At 47.4% G+C, this 17321-nt stretch overlaps 1 protein-coding gene across 1 annotated transcript in view; it reads left to right on the top strand.

The window, feature by feature from the left end:
- LOC129381627 (uncharacterized) overlaps positions 1 to 9472 on the top strand; it is a 37080-nt gene extending 27608 nt beyond the window's left edge. The window contains exons 6-8 of the mRNA XM_055064641.2: positions 3006 to 3191; positions 4503 to 4625; positions 9148 to 9472. Of these exons, the coding sequence (XP_054920616.2) occupies positions 3006 to 3191; positions 4503 to 4625; positions 9148 to 9318 (480 nt within the window). The 3' untranslated portion in view covers positions 9319 to 9472. The remainder of the gene's footprint in view (positions 1 to 3005; positions 3192 to 4502; positions 4626 to 9147) is intronic.
- The last annotated feature ends 7849 nt before the right edge of the window (positions 9473 to 17321 follow it).

Here is a 17321-nt window from a genome sequence, read left to right as displayed (position 1 = left end):
ATGAAAGTGGCACAAATTATTGTCGACAAGGCTTGGTAGATTGCATGGTGGCGCGACCATGATGATGGTGCCGTTACGATTGAGCTCATGACAGTGCTGCTGTGATGGCAACGTGCCAAGACGACACGACATCAGTGCCACGACAGCGCGGGATGAGGTCGGTAACGTTATCATAACGAAATCATCGCAGCGCGAATATGCTCGCGTGACAACGGTGGTGTGGCTGTCCTTTTTCAAGCAAAGCTTGTATTGGCTCACAAGTTTCGGTGGCAATATGGTCACGCAAGAACCCAATTGCTCGCAGAGCAGAGCAGCTGCTGGAAAGGGCAGTTTGCGCCCTAAAGAAGCATTAGCATGTATATTAAAGCCCAATTTCGTTCTAGATAGCCAGAGACTAACCCCTTTCCGAAAGGAATAAAAGTTCGCTGCCCCCCACCAAGGACTCTGCCACTGGCTACTCCGAGCTTCCGGGGCGATTGGTTTTCTCCGCGTATAATAAAAATTTTTGAGTTAGAGCATAATTTTGTCGAGCCCATTCGGTACGTGTGCGGCATGACTCTGACAATTTTTCTTCGCTGAGAACACACGTTAGTGGCATTTCTAATCTTCATTTTCACGCCACCTCAATTTTTGACCAGCCACCTTATTCAATGGGAAGCGGACCAATCGGAGGTGTTGGCACCGCCTCCCTCATCTGGTTACCTACTTTCACTGTGCTAGCTCAGTCCCAGTGAAATCCTCTCCATGTATGTGCTCCCTTTCACTCTCGTCAGCCAATCAGATCGGAAAAACAGTGATAGAAGCACTGTTATTTACTTTTAAACAAATCGAGGTGACCTCCTATTACCTTGCAGACTGTCTGATTGGGCTGTTCAAACAATGCTTCGAATCACCGCCCGACGCTTTCGTCGCTGCCTACGTAAATTTTATGTCTGCATATTGGAATAAAATAAGACTGGAAGAGTTTTACATTGTACGGGCTGTTGTGCGCTGCGCACTATAGTCGTTACGAGGTAGATAGACTAAACCCAGGAAATTGTGTGAACGCAAGACAATGACAAAGTAAGCACTATGGCGGCGCGTCTACACCCTCTTTAAGGCACACTTATTCTTTGCGCATGAATGCGCAATGTATGGATTATGTCTGATGCTTTAATGATTTGCCCAGGTGAGAAGGTGCTTTCATGTCCTCGTCGCGTTTTATGTTCCCATCGGAAACATAAATATTGGTAGCCTGGTAGAGGGGTTTCAACATTCGAACTCTCTCCAGCGTGCATCGTGATAAAGTGGCCTAAGTGCGCGGAGTAGTAATCGTTGGTTATGTGAAAATTTATCCTGTGTTCTGATGTGTTCTGAGTCGCACATTGTGTTAGGTGTTAAGACAGCACTGAACAACATTTATTGTAGTGCAATTAACGAGCACCAGGAAACGTAATTGCTACGTTTCAGTTATCAACGCTGTACGCTCTGTTAACGCTCTACGAGGTGCTTAATGATTTAGAGTGGAGACAGAGACTTGGGGCGGTATAACGTAAAACTATCCCAATATGTTTTTTATTCCAATCTCCTGACGTCAAATTTGCGTAACCGCCGACGCAAGCATCGGGCTGCCACCTGAAGGGTCACATAGGAGGTCACTTTTGTTTGCTTGAGAAGCAAATAACATTGCCTGCACTTAGTGGCTTGTCTTATCTAATTGGCTCACAAGACGCGAGGAGCATCCTGACGTGGAGAGGGATTCGATGGGGCCTAGGCACTGTACTGAATATTGATAACCGGATGAACAGGGTGGTGCCGGCGTCTGCGATTGGTCCGCTTTCCGTTACTGAGCTTGGGGTGGCTGGTCGAAAATTGTGGCGGCATGCAACGGAAGCTTAAGGATGACGCTAAAACGGATCCTCGGCAAAGAAGAGTCGGCAGTACGAGGTCGTAAACGTGCCGAAAGTGCTCGAAAACGTTACACGGCCACACAAAAAGCTTTATTATACGCAAATAAATGCATGCCCTCCGGCAGGTGCGAGACGCCCTGCCTGAGCGATCGGCGGCAGCCATCTTTTATTCCTTTCGGAACGGGGCAGCCTGCGGCTATTCAGAAGAAAATCCAGTTTTGTTCGGCATATTAACGCATCTGTAAGGCCTACACGTCACTTTGATGCGGTGAGCTTTTGCGGTTTTGTGACGTCGCGTGACGAGAAGGTGAATTGGGTGCATCTCGAAAATTTGTGACCAATAGCCGAGGGCTAATGACAAAACGGAGTCGACTCAGAATTAACTATTTTTCTTTTCTTCGGTCAAATCATGCATTTTCAGTGTGTACACGTCATATCAGATGGGGAGCTATCGCGGCTTTCGTGACGTCGCGTGACACACAGGTGAACTAGGGGGAGGGGGGAGTCAAAACAAGCGTTTGACCAATCGCGGCGGGCTGATTGCAGAATTGGAATAGACACGTTTGGCATAGTTTTACCTTATAGTGCCCCTGATTTTATTCCTGAAGTGCTCGCCATGTGCAGCTTATTTGTAATACATACCGAGCCGTTCCTCCGGTCTAGAGATAGGCTCTCGAAAACTCAAGTCACAGAATCGAGTCGGCCCTTAGCCAGCCGACGATTCCTGGAAACATGTTTAACCGGCCATTCCAGCTCAGTGGCTTTGGAGTTAAGCTGCTGAGCTCAAGGTCGTGAGTTGAAACCATAACTTTTACGTTTTTAGCACACGAAAAGGGGCGAGAGACGCGGTTATGGAATACCGACATGCCTAAACTGGCGCTCTTTCAAGTTTAAACCATGTCACAGTAGCTGCTTTTCGATGAAGGCAAAGAGCAAAAACACTTGTTTACTTAGATTTAAGTGCCCGGTAATGAACCTGAGTGGGTAAACATTTATGATGACTCCTGCATTACAACGTGTGCCATAATGGGATCATGGTTTCGGGAAGCATAATTTAAGAATTGAACTTGTTTTTCTTAAACATCTCTTACTTTGCTGTGTGCGTTTTGTCCACAGCGGAGGCATGCAGCGTTGATGACGAAAGGCCAGTCCTACAGCTTGAAGCTTAAAACAGGCCTGTCTTTCGAGTTAGCCACACTGGTGTACAACATGACACAAAGCTATCAGCACCAAGACGCTCTGGATGTCGCATTGCTATACAGCGAGTGCAACCTCTTCTTTGCGACGAACTATGACGTCGTGGTAAGTTTATGTTTCTCAAACCTGTATTTCCTTTGATCCATTGTTCTAGGTGATTGAGCTAAGAATTACGCAAAACTCACTTCTTTGTAAACAAACTAGAAGTATGATCCAGAACTCTTGAATGTGGCTCTAAATTTAGAAAAGAGAAAGCTGAGGGCAAAGGACTGAACGTCTTGTAAATGATTGGCATGGTATGAGAGCGAAGGTGAGACCCGGCTCATCGCACGCCGCCCCATTATGGCACAATGCAAACTGCCCTCCTTGCGAACTCTTTGAGATCTCACTCTATAGTAGCACTTTTTGAATATATGCATTTCGTCAGCCCTACTTTACTCCTTCGCACCCTTTCCTATTACTCGCTTTTGGTAGTGAAATTGTCTGTTTGCATAAACGCAGCCAAGAAAAGCAGCTGTTTCCATTACTAAAGAAAACTTTGCTTGACAAGACGTTGTCCCCATGCTGAAGCTTTCCTTCCTGCACCGCTAATCACGTAAACTTGATTCGCTATCTTTGAACCCTATATATATTTGACAACCGTGATATGATCTGTTCCCTTCAGTAGTTTATCATAGAGCAGGAGCCTAAATGTTTCTGTTTTGCTAGGTAATACTTGCTATGAGTTATACAAGTTGAATTCAGCAATGGTGCTTTGAGTTCGGATACCCGCGAGAGAATGTAATCATATTATTACAATATCATCGAGCGATGCTCAACGGCCGAGCCGCCGCGAGAACGACGACGAAGTGGGTCTCTGCCCTTGGCGCCAGTGAATGTCGGCCTGTTGCTCTGGCTCCAGTCCAGTGTAAATAGCCTGTAAATAGCCTCTTTCGTCTGTGTCTTTCTACACGTAACAATACTGCTGTGTTCACAATGCGTATGTTGATTTGAAATATACGGTAAAGTTATTGGGCAGTTCAATGACTTTTCCCTTACTTGGTGCAAGTGTGGTTTTAAATATCTTGAACCCTTGCTGCTACAGTTATTTGCCGGCTTTCATTGCATTAGTACATTTATTACGGTTTAAACGATACTTCGCATTTGGCGGCCGTGCTTTGCTCTCTTCTCTCTCACAATTCTGGTATCTCCTAAGTCTCGCTGTCAACCTTGGCGTCTCTGGTGTCTCGCTTAGTGACTGCTCCAACTGACGTCCAATCCATGCCCGTGCGCTTGACGACTGAATGACAACATCTCGAAGGCAACTCCTGTGCCGCTCGAAAGCCCGCAACAATTAGAGTACTGTTGAGAATGTAGATACGATTGTAGGGAGCTATACGAATACATTTACGCCTTCTTTCTTTTTTTTTCTTGCAGCCATGTAAAAATGTTTCACGCTTAACTCGTAGCCTAGTGCACCCGGACGTCGGCATCGCATCTGCGGAACTTCAGCCATCTCTGATTTTCATCTTTGAGGACGAGGATACTCTAGAGAAAAAGGTGAGTGTTTCGGCATTTGTATCGCCTGCTTACTGAAATCGATGATTGTCGATAGAACACTTTAGCTTGTTACACTTACCACAACGCTTCACATTGCTAAATATTTTAGTCCATGCAGGAAGTACAGAGGTGGAAGGGAGCATGCGCAATGGGGGCCCTATAACGTAAAACTATTTAAATATGATTTTATTCCATTCTCTTGACGTCAAATTTGCGTAACCGCCGACGCAACCACCGAGTAGTAACCCCCAGGGTTGTCTGAACAGACCAATGAAACGCTCTCCTCGTTCATAGGAGGTCACTTTTGTTTGCTTGAAAAACGAATAAGATTGCCTACACTGAGCGGCTTGCCTTATCTAATAGGCTGACAAGAGGCGAGGAGCACGCTCAAGTGGAGAGGGATTCGATGGGACCGAGCAACTGCACTCAAAATCGATAACCGGATCAAGAGGGTCGTGCCAGCGTCTGTGATTGGTCTGCTTTCCCTTACTTAGCTTGTGCTGGCTGGTCGAAAATTGCGGCAGCATGCAACGGAAGCTTAAGTATGACGCTGAAACGGACCCTCAGCTAAGAAGAGTTGGCAGAACGAGGTTGTAAGCGTGCCGAAAGTGCTCGAAAACGTTATACGGCCACGCAAAAAAGCTTTATTACACGCAAATAAACCCATGCTCTCCGGCAGGTGCGAGTCGCCAGTGCCTGAGCGATCGGCGGCAGCCATCTTCTATTCCTTTGGGCACGGGGCAGCCTGCGGCTATTGAGAAGAAAATTCAGTTTCGTTCGGCATATTAATGCATCTTTCAGGCGTTCACGTCACTTTGACGCGGTGAGTTTTTGCGCTTTTGTGAAGTCACGTGACAAGAAGGTGAAGTGGGTGCACCTCGAAAACTTGTGACCAATAGCCGAGGGCTAATGGCAAAAAGTGGTCGAATCAGAAAACTATTTTTCTTTTGTTCGGTCAAATCATGCATTTTCAGTGTGTACACGTCATATCAGATGGGGAGCTATCACTGTTTGCGGGACGTCGCGTGACAGACAGGTGAAGTGGGGGTGGTCCAAAAATGTTTTTGACCAATCGCGGTGGGCTGATTGCAAAATTGGAATAGAAATGTTTGGAAAAGTTTTACGTTATAGCGCCCCTGGATTGAAGCCACACAATTCGGCACATCACTCGATGGTCGCGTCAGAGCACACGGTATGTTTTTGCAATCCCGCTCAGCAGCCTGAGCTACGTTAGGGCCGCCGAAGAAGCGCTGCGTCCATGAAAAACCACTGATATCCACACATAACCTAGGCCAATATGCTGAATCTCAGAGTTCACACACTGGGCCGACACCCCGGAGGGGACAGCTTTGGATTAATTTTAAAGAACTCCAGATGGTTAAAATAATACGACAGCAATAATAATGCCTCAGTTATTTGGGTTTCGGCTCGTAACACGCCAGAATTTCAAAAACCGAAAGGAATGGCTTCTTGGAGAGTTCCTTTCTGGTTGCAAAACGCAATTGGCCCTCTTAGTTTATTCCCCATGACTCGGTACATTAGAAGTGATTACATTGTTAAGGACAGCCGACACCTTAAGCATATGTGTATATCTGAGTGCCTCGAAATCTTAGCTCATAGCATTAAATTACGGTGAAAGAGTAATAAACAGCGTATAGTTAAATTTATTTGCTTAACGCGACCGCGACACCGTAAATTTCGAGCTAAATTTATTTTCTGCGTGGTAAAACATCCGCGTCTTACGGCAAGCTCGCTGAACCTAGGTACGTTCGGCGGGACTGAAAATTTGCATTTCTACTTCGCATTGCAGTTAACGGTAGTTGCGCCTGTCAACGCTAACCCGTGAAAAAATGGAGGGTGTTCGTCGTGGCTAAGGCGCAGGCTATGCATGTTTTTTTTTTTTTTTTTTTTCCGCAAGCGCACCTCGGTGGTCAGCCCGATATCCAACCCTATATGCTCGAGAACGCAGGCGTTCTCCGGTTTCCGTTGCTGCAGTCAGGGGAGAAAAACTCACGGGCACAATGCACCGGTGACGTGTTTGCTGTACTTTTGGCTGCCAGAGCATGCGGAGCTTCGAGACTCCAACATCGTTCTTGCATACTTTGAACCTTCCTCTGAAACGTAAGACGTCGAAACTGAACGAAGGACGACAGAACGGGTAGGCTCAAAATACTCCCCCGAAGCATTTGGCCGGGCACAGCACAGCTCAGCAATGCCTGTATCACGCTACCTAATCTTCCAAGGAAAAACATTTGAGCGATTTGCTCATTCCGTGCTGTAGTGATTTACGACCCATGCCCAGCGGGGGGTGACCATCTATGCTACCCCAAGATGTGGTTTGGATGTGTTGAGAGCTCTGCGAGTGTAAATCAAGGGAGGAAAACTGCGTTACTTGCAAGCGTCCGCTGAAGTAAATTAAGTAAATTGACTCGCGCGTACTATGATGACGTTTTGTTCGTCGACACAGCCTCCTACCAACGTAAACCCTCCTTAGTATTCGTGTCTAATTGGTTTGCCAGCACCGCTCATGACCATTGTTTGGCATTGTTCTCTCCAGGTTCGGAGTAGTAAAGGAACTAGCAAGGGGCCGGAGTGATCTGTTAACGCAAACGCAGCGACTAGGATTCGTGTACAAAAGAGCGAAGAAAAAAACCAGTTGAAATGCGACCGCCGCAGAGCATCCAAGGGACAACATTTGAAGTCGGACACTCCGCAAGAGTGAAGAAACCTAATCCAGGTCCGAAGGTACACAAACCTTCGGCCAGCCTCTGAAGATCATCGTCCCATTGCTTGGAATATTGGCGAATATATAATGCCTCGAAACTCTGCTGTTCGAAGTGAGGCATGGTAAGAGGGCCTCGCAGCAGCCTGAAGTGCGACTACAGAGTTTCCTTCTGGCGAATAAAAACTAGTTTTTGTCAGCAACACCTAACAGCTTGATGAACTTGACCATGCTTCGATGCAAGAGCGTAGGGAGCCATAACCTGGAAATAATGAGATGGACAAGGCAGTACATCTTCGCAGGTCTAGGCGCGAGGGAAAGCCACCAGTCCGATGGGAAGAGTATGTTCTGGCCACGAAGTGACTTTTCTCTTTTGTTTTCTTTTTTTTTTTTTTGCTTGAAGTGTAGAAATATTGTTTATTGAAGTGCACCTCATTTACATTCACTATGTTTGTCTGATAAGTTCTGAGATGGTTTATTAGGGTTTGTTTTCTTTCTGATCAGGAGGGGTATCAGAAGTGATGTTGAACGCTGATGGCAGGGTTCAGAGTTACAGATTTCGTTGCCATCTAGAGATGGCGCAACGAGTGCATGTGTATGGCCGATTACGGTTCATGATTTGCTTGGCATAAGCATGTAACACGCGTTTATACAGCGTTATTTAACTATTTCATGTGCAAACTGCCCCGCATACAAGCTTAATTGTCAACACAGTGGATGTTTCGGCATAAAGACGGATATCTAACAGAAAGTAGGATGTATCGTTACGTACCTGTACAATCAATTTGCCTCCCCATATCTCTTTTCTTTTACTGTGCAGTAACGGTCGCTCCCCGCCTTTAGTGTTTGCGTTACCTATAAAGAGTGTTAAGCTGTGACAATAGCTATAAACGCTGTTGATAAAACACGTGCCAAATAGGTTTTTACGCCAACTACCTGCTGATAAAATGACAACTGTACTTTCTGAATGAGGGTATTTGGTAAAATTGAGAATAATTCATATTTGCAGCTGATGTCACACGTACACATTGCATTTAGGCACTGGTAAATGTTACTACATTCTGTTCACAAACAAGAGCCAAATACTTGAAGAATACTACATAAGGGGCAAATCAGCAACAAAATCTTATAGTTTAAAGTACTTTGTTACTGCGTTTCACGTCTGAACTAGATTGGTTGGTTCACATAGATGCGATAATTAAAAAAAAATGCCTGGCGCTTGCCATGCATCTTTCAAATACTCTCACGTAGTGGTGACGCGGAAGAACACAGTATCAGAATCGAGAATCGTGGAAATGTGTGAGCGTGTCAAGCGCGTCGGTTGTTATACATCACCCGTTGAAGCTTCAAGTGTAATCGCTTGTGCCCGCGTGGTTTAGAGAAACCATTTTGCATTCCGTGTAAGTGCATACATACGCGACAGATTGAATGATTGGTAACACTCGCGTAAGTTCCAAATGATACAGGCGCTTCTCGCGTTGAGCGATAAAGCTTCACATTTGCTGGCCGCTGAAAAGCGGTCACCCGATAAACATAAAGAAGTACTCGTGTTAACGCCCCCCTCTTATAAAGCATCATTCCGATGCTACAAACATAAAAGGGAAGCGAAACAATTCACGAGCCGTTCCGCTCTGTGATGGTCGACGACATGCGAAGTAGATTCACTCAAATATGCGCATCTTTTCTTGAAAATCAACAATAATAACCACAATCGAGGGATCCCGTATGCCATGCACAACGTAATGGCTTGTAGTGTGCAGGAAATTCTTTTAAAAAGTGACTTTGCGTCTGACCGCGCAGTGCAAGGACCTGGCAAGACCGTCGACCTACCTGCGGCCAAACATGGCGATACTCCTGCTGAACGTTCACCTCGGCGACTACTCCCTGAACGCATGCGGCAATGCCGACCCGCTGAGGGCCGACCCGTTTTGGCGCATCCGCGTGGTGAAGAGGACGTTGAATATTACGTGACGTCCCGTCGAGGTGGTTGCGGTTTCTGCCCTGAGAAGTACAGACATGCAACACTGGCCTTAGGCAGCAACACACCGGGCATGTTTGGAATTTTTTATTATATTGTTATATATTTATCATATATTAATAAATGATTCGTTGTTGCATCACCATAGCTTGCCATATAATGTACCCTCCTTCTCTTTACTTTGCTATATTTTTGACGTACAATGAGCAATAAATTAGCAAAAAGAAATGTTGTGCGTGTGGGAAGATATACCGTGTACTCTCCAAGCACATATGCGCTTTAAAAACCAGCACATTTTGATTCAGCCCGTTGTGTACTTCTTTACTATAATAACAGCCGGCTGCTGCAACTAACGCCGTCAGCTGCCCGCGGAACTTGGGCTTAATATGTGGCAGGTACCCCGATTTGTTCAGGATGTACACTCAGAGATGCGCATATCATCTTGCACTATCGCATTGCCTGCTGTGTTCGTCAAAATGCTCCAATAGTTTTGCCATTGCCACAGTGCGCTCTACATAATTTCAATCAAGATCTGCAAAACATAATTCTTACTCTTGTAATACAGTGTACTAGAAGCGAGTAGTGCGCTCTGGCATAACCTATGGCGAACTATCCTCTTGTGGACGTTGTCAGGTGGCGTCACTTTGGCTTTTGATGCATGGAAGCCGCCTGTTTACTCCGCTACGATATGCGACGACTGCTTGTTGCGCTTGTGAATATTGATACGGAACAGCCGCCACAATGTGGCTGCACTGAAGAGGAAGAAGACGATGTGTTCCCGCTTTATATAGCATCGCCATCTCTGCCACCGTTGGTCTACGTTTAAATATATTGTAAATAGAGTTGTACATCAGCTACACGTAGCATTAATTTGGTGGAGGCAGACGTTCCCCGTACCCATGGAGCTCCGCAGCGGTCGCAACGGCGACAGTGTAATTTCGGCTCCTGCTGGCGGCACTTCATCTACGCAAACGTCTCCGCATGCAGCCCCGACCTACGTCGCTGTTTCCCCCCCTCGGTATCCTGGTGTTTTCACCGGAATCGGCAGTCCTGATGTTGACGACTGGCTCCGCCTATACGAACGTGTCAGTACCAGTCACAGGTGGGATCCGACTATTATCCTTGCCAACGTTCTTTTCTACCTCGACGAAGCTCTACTGGCATGGTTCTACACTCATGAAGAGGAGATATCGAGCTGGGATCTCTTCAAAGAGAAGCTCCGCGACCTTTTTGGCAATCCGTTCCGTCGCCAAGTCAATACAAAGAAAGCCCTTGCCACACGTGTACAGATGTCGACCGAGTCCTACGTGTCGTACATTCTCTACGTCGTGGCCCTTTGTGCCAAGGCTGACCCGACCATGTCTGAGGACGATAAGGTTAAGGACGTCCTCAAACACATTGCTGACGACGCCTTCAATTTACTGGTGTTTACGAACGTCACTAGCATCGATACGATCCTCAAGGGTTGCCATCATCTCGAGCATGCTAAAAGCCGCCGCGTATCCAAGCACATCACGTGACTTCCCAACACAGCTGCTACGTCATCTTGCGACGACCTCTTCCACCAGCCGTCGCGATGTGACAACTTGACCTGCACCATTCGTCGTGAGGTCGAAGCAGCCCAACCGGCGGCCCCTTCATTCCCGTCACCTGGTCATTCTCCGGTGACAATCTCTTTGATCCAGGCCACCGTCCGTCAAGAGTTGTCCAACGTCGGCCTGCAATCCATTTGTTCCGCATGCTCGGAACCTCTTCCTCCACGCACGTCCCCACCCCGCACGTCTTACTCCTTTTATGGACAGAGCAACCCCTCCGAATGGCGAACCGAGGACGACAAGCCGATATGTTTCAGCTGCCGATGCCTTGCACATGTAACTCTCCACTGCCGCAGCCGCTGGACTTCTCCGACGCGCTATTCTCCTGATTACCACCTTCGTCCCTCTAGCGCGGCCTTTTCTTTCGCACCTTCTATGCCCGCCCCATCATCGGACTCTGCGACACCTTTGGCACGACCCGGCTACTCCCGCTCGCCTTCTCCCTCCCGCCGTCAATCTCGTTCGCCCCGGTCACGCCATGCTCCTTCTCCGACCTACTCGCCGCACCCCCGACAGGAAAACTACACAGTGCAGCTGCTGGAGGTGATGCTGCAATGACGACATTGGCACGAAATCCTCGCTTCACCTTACCCACGAACAAGAATATTTTGGACGTTCTCGTCGACAATGTTCCTGTGTGCACGTTGATTGGCACCGGGGCGCATGTGTCCATTATGAGTGCTGCTCTTCGCCGTCGGCTCAAGAAAGTTCTGCCGCCTGCTCCGAACCGAGTTGTACAAGTCGCCGACGGAGGGGCTGTCGCTATTGTTGGCATGTGCTCTGCCCGACTCACCATTGATGACAGACACACCGTCGTCCTCTTCACCGTCATCGAGAATTGCCCTCACGAACTCATTCTCGGTCTGGATTTCCTTGCCAATCATTCTGCCCTCATTGACTGTTCGGCCGGCTCACTTTGCCTTGACTTGCCTCTTCTTGCCGACCCTGTGGACCCGCCTCCGAGCCATTTGACCTGCACGGATTTTATCCGCCTACCACCTCACTGTGACACACGTCCACTTATTCTCCTCACCAGCTTGTACCTGACGGCAATTGCGTGGTCGCACCAATTCTGGCCATTATACTTACACATGATGTTACCGTGCCGCACACTGTGCTGGCAATTACTGGCAACCGCGCCAGCCTTACCCTTGTCAATTTTGCTCTAACTGCGCAAGTTCTGCCTCAGGGGACCTTATTGGCTATAATTAGCGCTTTCCAGGCTGGTGAGGTTGAGCCATGCACGCTGGAAGATTGTTACAGCTCAGCCCATACCATGACGTCATCGCACGGTACTGACGTCGACATTGAGAAGATCGTTTCCTCGGACCTTACACCTGCTTAAGCTATAGCGTTTTGCCGCGTTCTTGAAGGCTATCGCAACATTTTTGACTTTGACGATCGACCCTTAGGTCAAACGTCTATTGTGACCCATCGCATGAATACTGGCGATGCAAACCCTATTCACCGACGTTCATATCGTGTTTCTGCGTCTGAACGAGCTGTTATTCAACAGGAAGTAAAAAAAGATGCTCGCAAAGGACATTATCGAGCCTTCCTGTAGTACCTGGGCTTCTCCCGTCGTACTGGTCAAAAAGAAGGTTGGAACGTGGCGCTTTTGTGTAGTTTATCGCCGCCTGAACAAAATCACAAAAAAGGGCGTGTACCTGTTGTCACGTATTGATGACGCTCTAGACTGCCTGTACGGTGCCACCTATTTTTCTTCTATCGAGTTACAGTCCGGGTAATGGCAGACATCCGTCGACGACATGAACCCAAAGAAGACTGCATTTGTTGCCCCTGTCGGCCTTTATCAGTTCAAGGTGATGCCTTTCGGTCTCAAGGAGGGGGACCTTCTGCTCGTCATTCCATCACACCTGCGTTCGACTGCCCTCTGCCAACTTCACGACGCTCCCTTGGGTGGACATTTGGTCGTCTCGTGCACATATGACCGTGTACGCCGTCGATTCTTTTGGCCGGGCCTCGCCTGCTCCGTGCGGCGCTACATTGCCGCTTGTGAGTCCTGTCAGCGCCGGAAGAAGCCCTCCACACTTCCAGCTGGATGTCTCCAGCCGATCGACATCCCACCCGAACCCTTTTTCCGTGTTGGTCTAGACCTTTTTGTACCGTTTCCTCTCACGGGCTCTGGAAATAAATGGGTCGCCGTCGCTGCCGATTATGCTACGCGGTACGCAATCACCAGAGCCCTCCCGACAAGTTGTGCTGCTTACGTTGCTGATTTCTCTACGACATACTTTTAGTGCACGGTCCTCCACGCTAATTACTCACTGATCGTGGCCGCAGCTTTCTGTCGGCAGTCGTCGAGGACATCCTCCGCTCCTGCTCGACAAAGCACAAGTTCAGCACGTTCTACCACCCACAGACCGACGGCGTCACGGAGCGCCTCAACCGGACCATCACCGACATGCTGTCGAAGTACGTTGCGACAGAGCACCACGACTGGGATCTTCACTTACCATATGTAACATTCACGTATAATTCATCGCGTCACGACACCGCCGGCTATTCACCATTCTATCTCCTATATGGCCGAGAACCCGCGTTACCGTTGGACACTTTGCTGCCCTCGGCCCCACGTTTAGCCACTGAATACGCCCGCGACGTGATCGCACACGCCGACCACGCACGCCAGCTCGCCAGCACCCATCTCTAGGACTCACAGGAGCATCAGAGACACCTCTATGATTGCCACCATCGCGACTTGCACTTTTCTTGGGGTTCTCTGGCGCTTCTCTGGTCACCCATTCGACGTGTGAGCCTTTCCGAAAAGCTGCTGTCGCGCTACACTGGCCCATACCGTGTGGTGTGCAAGTGACCGATGTCACGTATGAAATCATCCCCGCCGACCTCTCAGCGTCATCATCAGCTGCAAGTGACATCGTTGACATGGCGAGACTGAAACCATACCGCACACCTTTCACCGTGGATGTGTAGATTAAGCACCGGGATGGTGCTTCTATCGTCGGTGGTTATGATACGGAACAGCCGCCACAATGTGGCTGCCCTGAGGAGGAAGAAGACGACGTGTGCCCGCTTGATATAGCGTTGCCATCTTTGCCGCCATTGGTCTACGTGTAAATATATTGTAAATAGACTTGCACATCAGCTACACGTAACAATGTTTTGTTGTATTCCTTTTATTCAAGGTCCTCACGAGGTCCCATGTGGAGTATTGCATGCAGAGGGTTAAGTAACGGCAGCGATATTGAAAAGAAGCGGTAGTGAATTCCTCACATAAAATTTAGCGGTATGGAATTAAGTATTATGCTATAGCTACCGGTTCAAGACACAAATGTTGCTTATACATGCTTAACCTGAAGAAAATCAACTGTAGAAATGCACTTGCAACTCTTATAGTTACGTGTCGCAGATGGAAGAAACGTATCGACAAAAAGGTACTCCTCCTATGCATATACAACTCCAACAGTAGATATAAGAACACACAATACATGAACATTAGCTGAAGCGACTGCTTCCTTCATTTATAAACGTCACGATATCAAGGCCGCATTGGACATAGCAAAAGCATTTATATATAAAACACCTAACTTCCTTGTTAATAATTATGTACCTAATAACTGAGTGTTCCGAATAAACATACTGTTTATTAAAAGCTGAATTAATTTATGCATTTAAGTAAATATGTTTTAATAAAAGGTAAATGCTTAGGTACAGGTGGCGATATTGTGGTGACAACGGCTGTGTATATTTCAACCTGCAATAATTCAGGAAAAACGAAGTCGCTGTTTAAAACAAATGCACACAACTATCTCAAGCTCCACACAAAGAAAACACTAACAGCAAAAAAGTCGACGAACACGCGAGCCGCACTCAGCTAAACTAACAACAGCAGGAATGAGGGACAGATGCTGGCGGCGACGTCGCCATCGCATCGGCTCGCGCCCAAGTGGCGCACCTTTCCCCGCTTGCCGCCTGGCGACAATGCACGGCGCGCCGCCTCTGAACACAGTAGCCCCTTTTACTACACTGTAAATACACATGTTGGTGGTTATAGCATCCTATAGCTGACAGCACATTGCCGCAGCGGTAAGAGCGACATCCAATACAGTGGGCGAGCATTCCTTTATATATATGCGTGGTCAAGGTTACATCGTGCATAAAGATACCGGCTTGAGGGAGAAACGACGAACCACTGCCCAGTCGCAGACATCCAGCAAGCTTCAGTCTGTTAACTACTGTCGTAACAAAACATCCACCCATGATGCGTATTGTCCCAGTCAGTTGTAGTCCTGTATGGGATCCTATGTGTCAGTTTCGCATGCAATGTCACCGTAATTGGCGGTGTCGCGAATACCTACACCGCATCTGGATAAATGCCGCAATTACTAAACATTACCTTCATAATATCCAGGTCGTTGGTAGGTACGGTATGGAAGCCGCTTGTTTACCGCGGCACGGCCTGCAAGGACCGCTTGTTGTGCTTGTAAATATTTGCAGTTTCATTTCTTCTCTTCAAGGCCTTCTCAAACTCCCATGTGGGGAATTGCGTGCAGAGGGTTAGGAAAAGATAGTGATATTGAAAAGAAGTGGAAGTCAACTCCTTACATAAAATTTAGCAGCATGGAATCGAATGTCCTACAATGGCTAACGGTTGAAGCACAAATGTTTATTATACATCGTTAACTTGAAGGAAATCAACTGTAGAAACGAACTTACAGTTCATATAATTCGTGACACACATGGAAGAAACATATCAAGGAAAAGGTGCTCCTACCTAAGCAGATACAACTCAAACACTACACATAAGAATACACAATAGATGAACATTATGTAGAGACATTTTTTTTTTATTTCTAGAAGTCTCAGGACCCCCAATGCATTGCATACAGCAAATTTATTTGCGAATGGGTTAATTACATCATTATGTATTAATTACCTAATTAGCGTGGTCCGAGTAACCACACTGTTCAATTAAATGTGAAATTACTTATGTACTTATGAAAGTAAATTTTATTAAATAATTGGACGCAGGTGATAGTATTTCGGCAACAACTGTTCTGTATATTTCAAGCTGGAAAAATTCAAGGAAAATGAGCCTTTGTTCTAAACAAACGCAAACAAAAAGTCGCAAAGACCACACGAAAAAGTCACAAACAGTACCAATGTCCACGAACACGCGAGCCGAACACAGCCAGCTAGCACAACTGACAACAGCAGGAATGAAGAACAAATGTTGGCGGCAGCGTCACTCCCGCGTGGGCTGGCTGTTAAATCCTCGGTTTCGGTTTCAGTTTCGGATTGTTTTGACTGCTAGTGCCACGCCGCGCCCAACATTGTAAGTGTAACCCACCGTGTTCCCTTTCCCTTCGGTTAAAATAAACTTGGTGTTTGTTCGGTCCACGTGAAAAATAATGTTGACCTTGTTGCGCCGATTCGCGCCTATACCTCCTGGATAACGTAGCGACATACCTGCACCTTGCCGCCACAGCTGCGGCGAGGAACACGAGAGGCGGCAGGAGAGAAGCTCTGCGTCTCCTAATTGGTTAAGCGCGCTCACGTGGTATCTTTTCCGCCCATTTCTCTATTTTTTTTCTTTATTTCCGCGTCTCGTCTCACTCGCCACCATGACAGTTCCCCGTCGAATTGCCACGGCGAGGTATTCGCAAGGTATTAACGCGATAACATTGCCGTTGTCAGATGGAAGACCCAGTAGCATTTGGTACATTGATCCCGGCAACCCCCCTTTACACGGCTTGACTGTTCGGGGGGCTTTCCTTCGGGCCGACGGCCCTTCACGGTCAAGAGTGCTGCTGTGGAGCAGCTAGAACTGAGCTACCGTGCTCAACACAAAAGCAGCCATCCTATCCAGCCAGCTAGCCCGGCTGTAGACCTGAAGTCATGTTGCGGAAATAACTCAGGCATTTCTGTCAATCCATTTGGTACAAAGAAACCTTGAATATGTTCCGTTCAACGAAGCAGTATTTAGGTAACTGGCCGTCGATAGCAAAAGAGCGACTAAATTATATCCTCTTTTGTCGACTGAGAATACGGCACACATACGGGAACCATTCTTACTTTTTTTGTTGGCGGTGAACCTCCCACTTTTTCTACATGTAGGAAGCGGCTGTCCGTACTCCATATCGTGCTAGATGGCCGGCAACAGAAAACTGAGCGAGAAAGACATTTTCCTGCAGCTTACCAAAAGCAAACTCCTCTCCATTGAGCAAAGTTTCTTGGTGCGGAACCACTAGTCGGAACCAAATTTGTATTAAATTTCGTAAATGAAGTTGTGTTCATGTAATTAGCCTACGAGATTTGTTGCACATATTTCCACCAGAGACTTCTGCTGCGATAGTAGTGTTTTGTACAGCACACGCCTCCAGGTCGTTGCGTTTAAGTGCCTTCACGAGGTAGTGGGG

This window comes from Dermacentor andersoni, chromosome 11, assembly GCF_023375885.2.
Source record: "Dermacentor andersoni chromosome 11, qqDerAnde1_hic_scaffold, whole genome shotgun sequence".
NCBI lineage: Eukaryota > Metazoa > Arthropoda > Arachnida > Ixodida > Ixodidae > Dermacentor > Dermacentor andersoni.
Note: the sequence above shows the minus strand (reverse complement) of the source record. Positions and strands in the feature narration are given on the sequence as shown.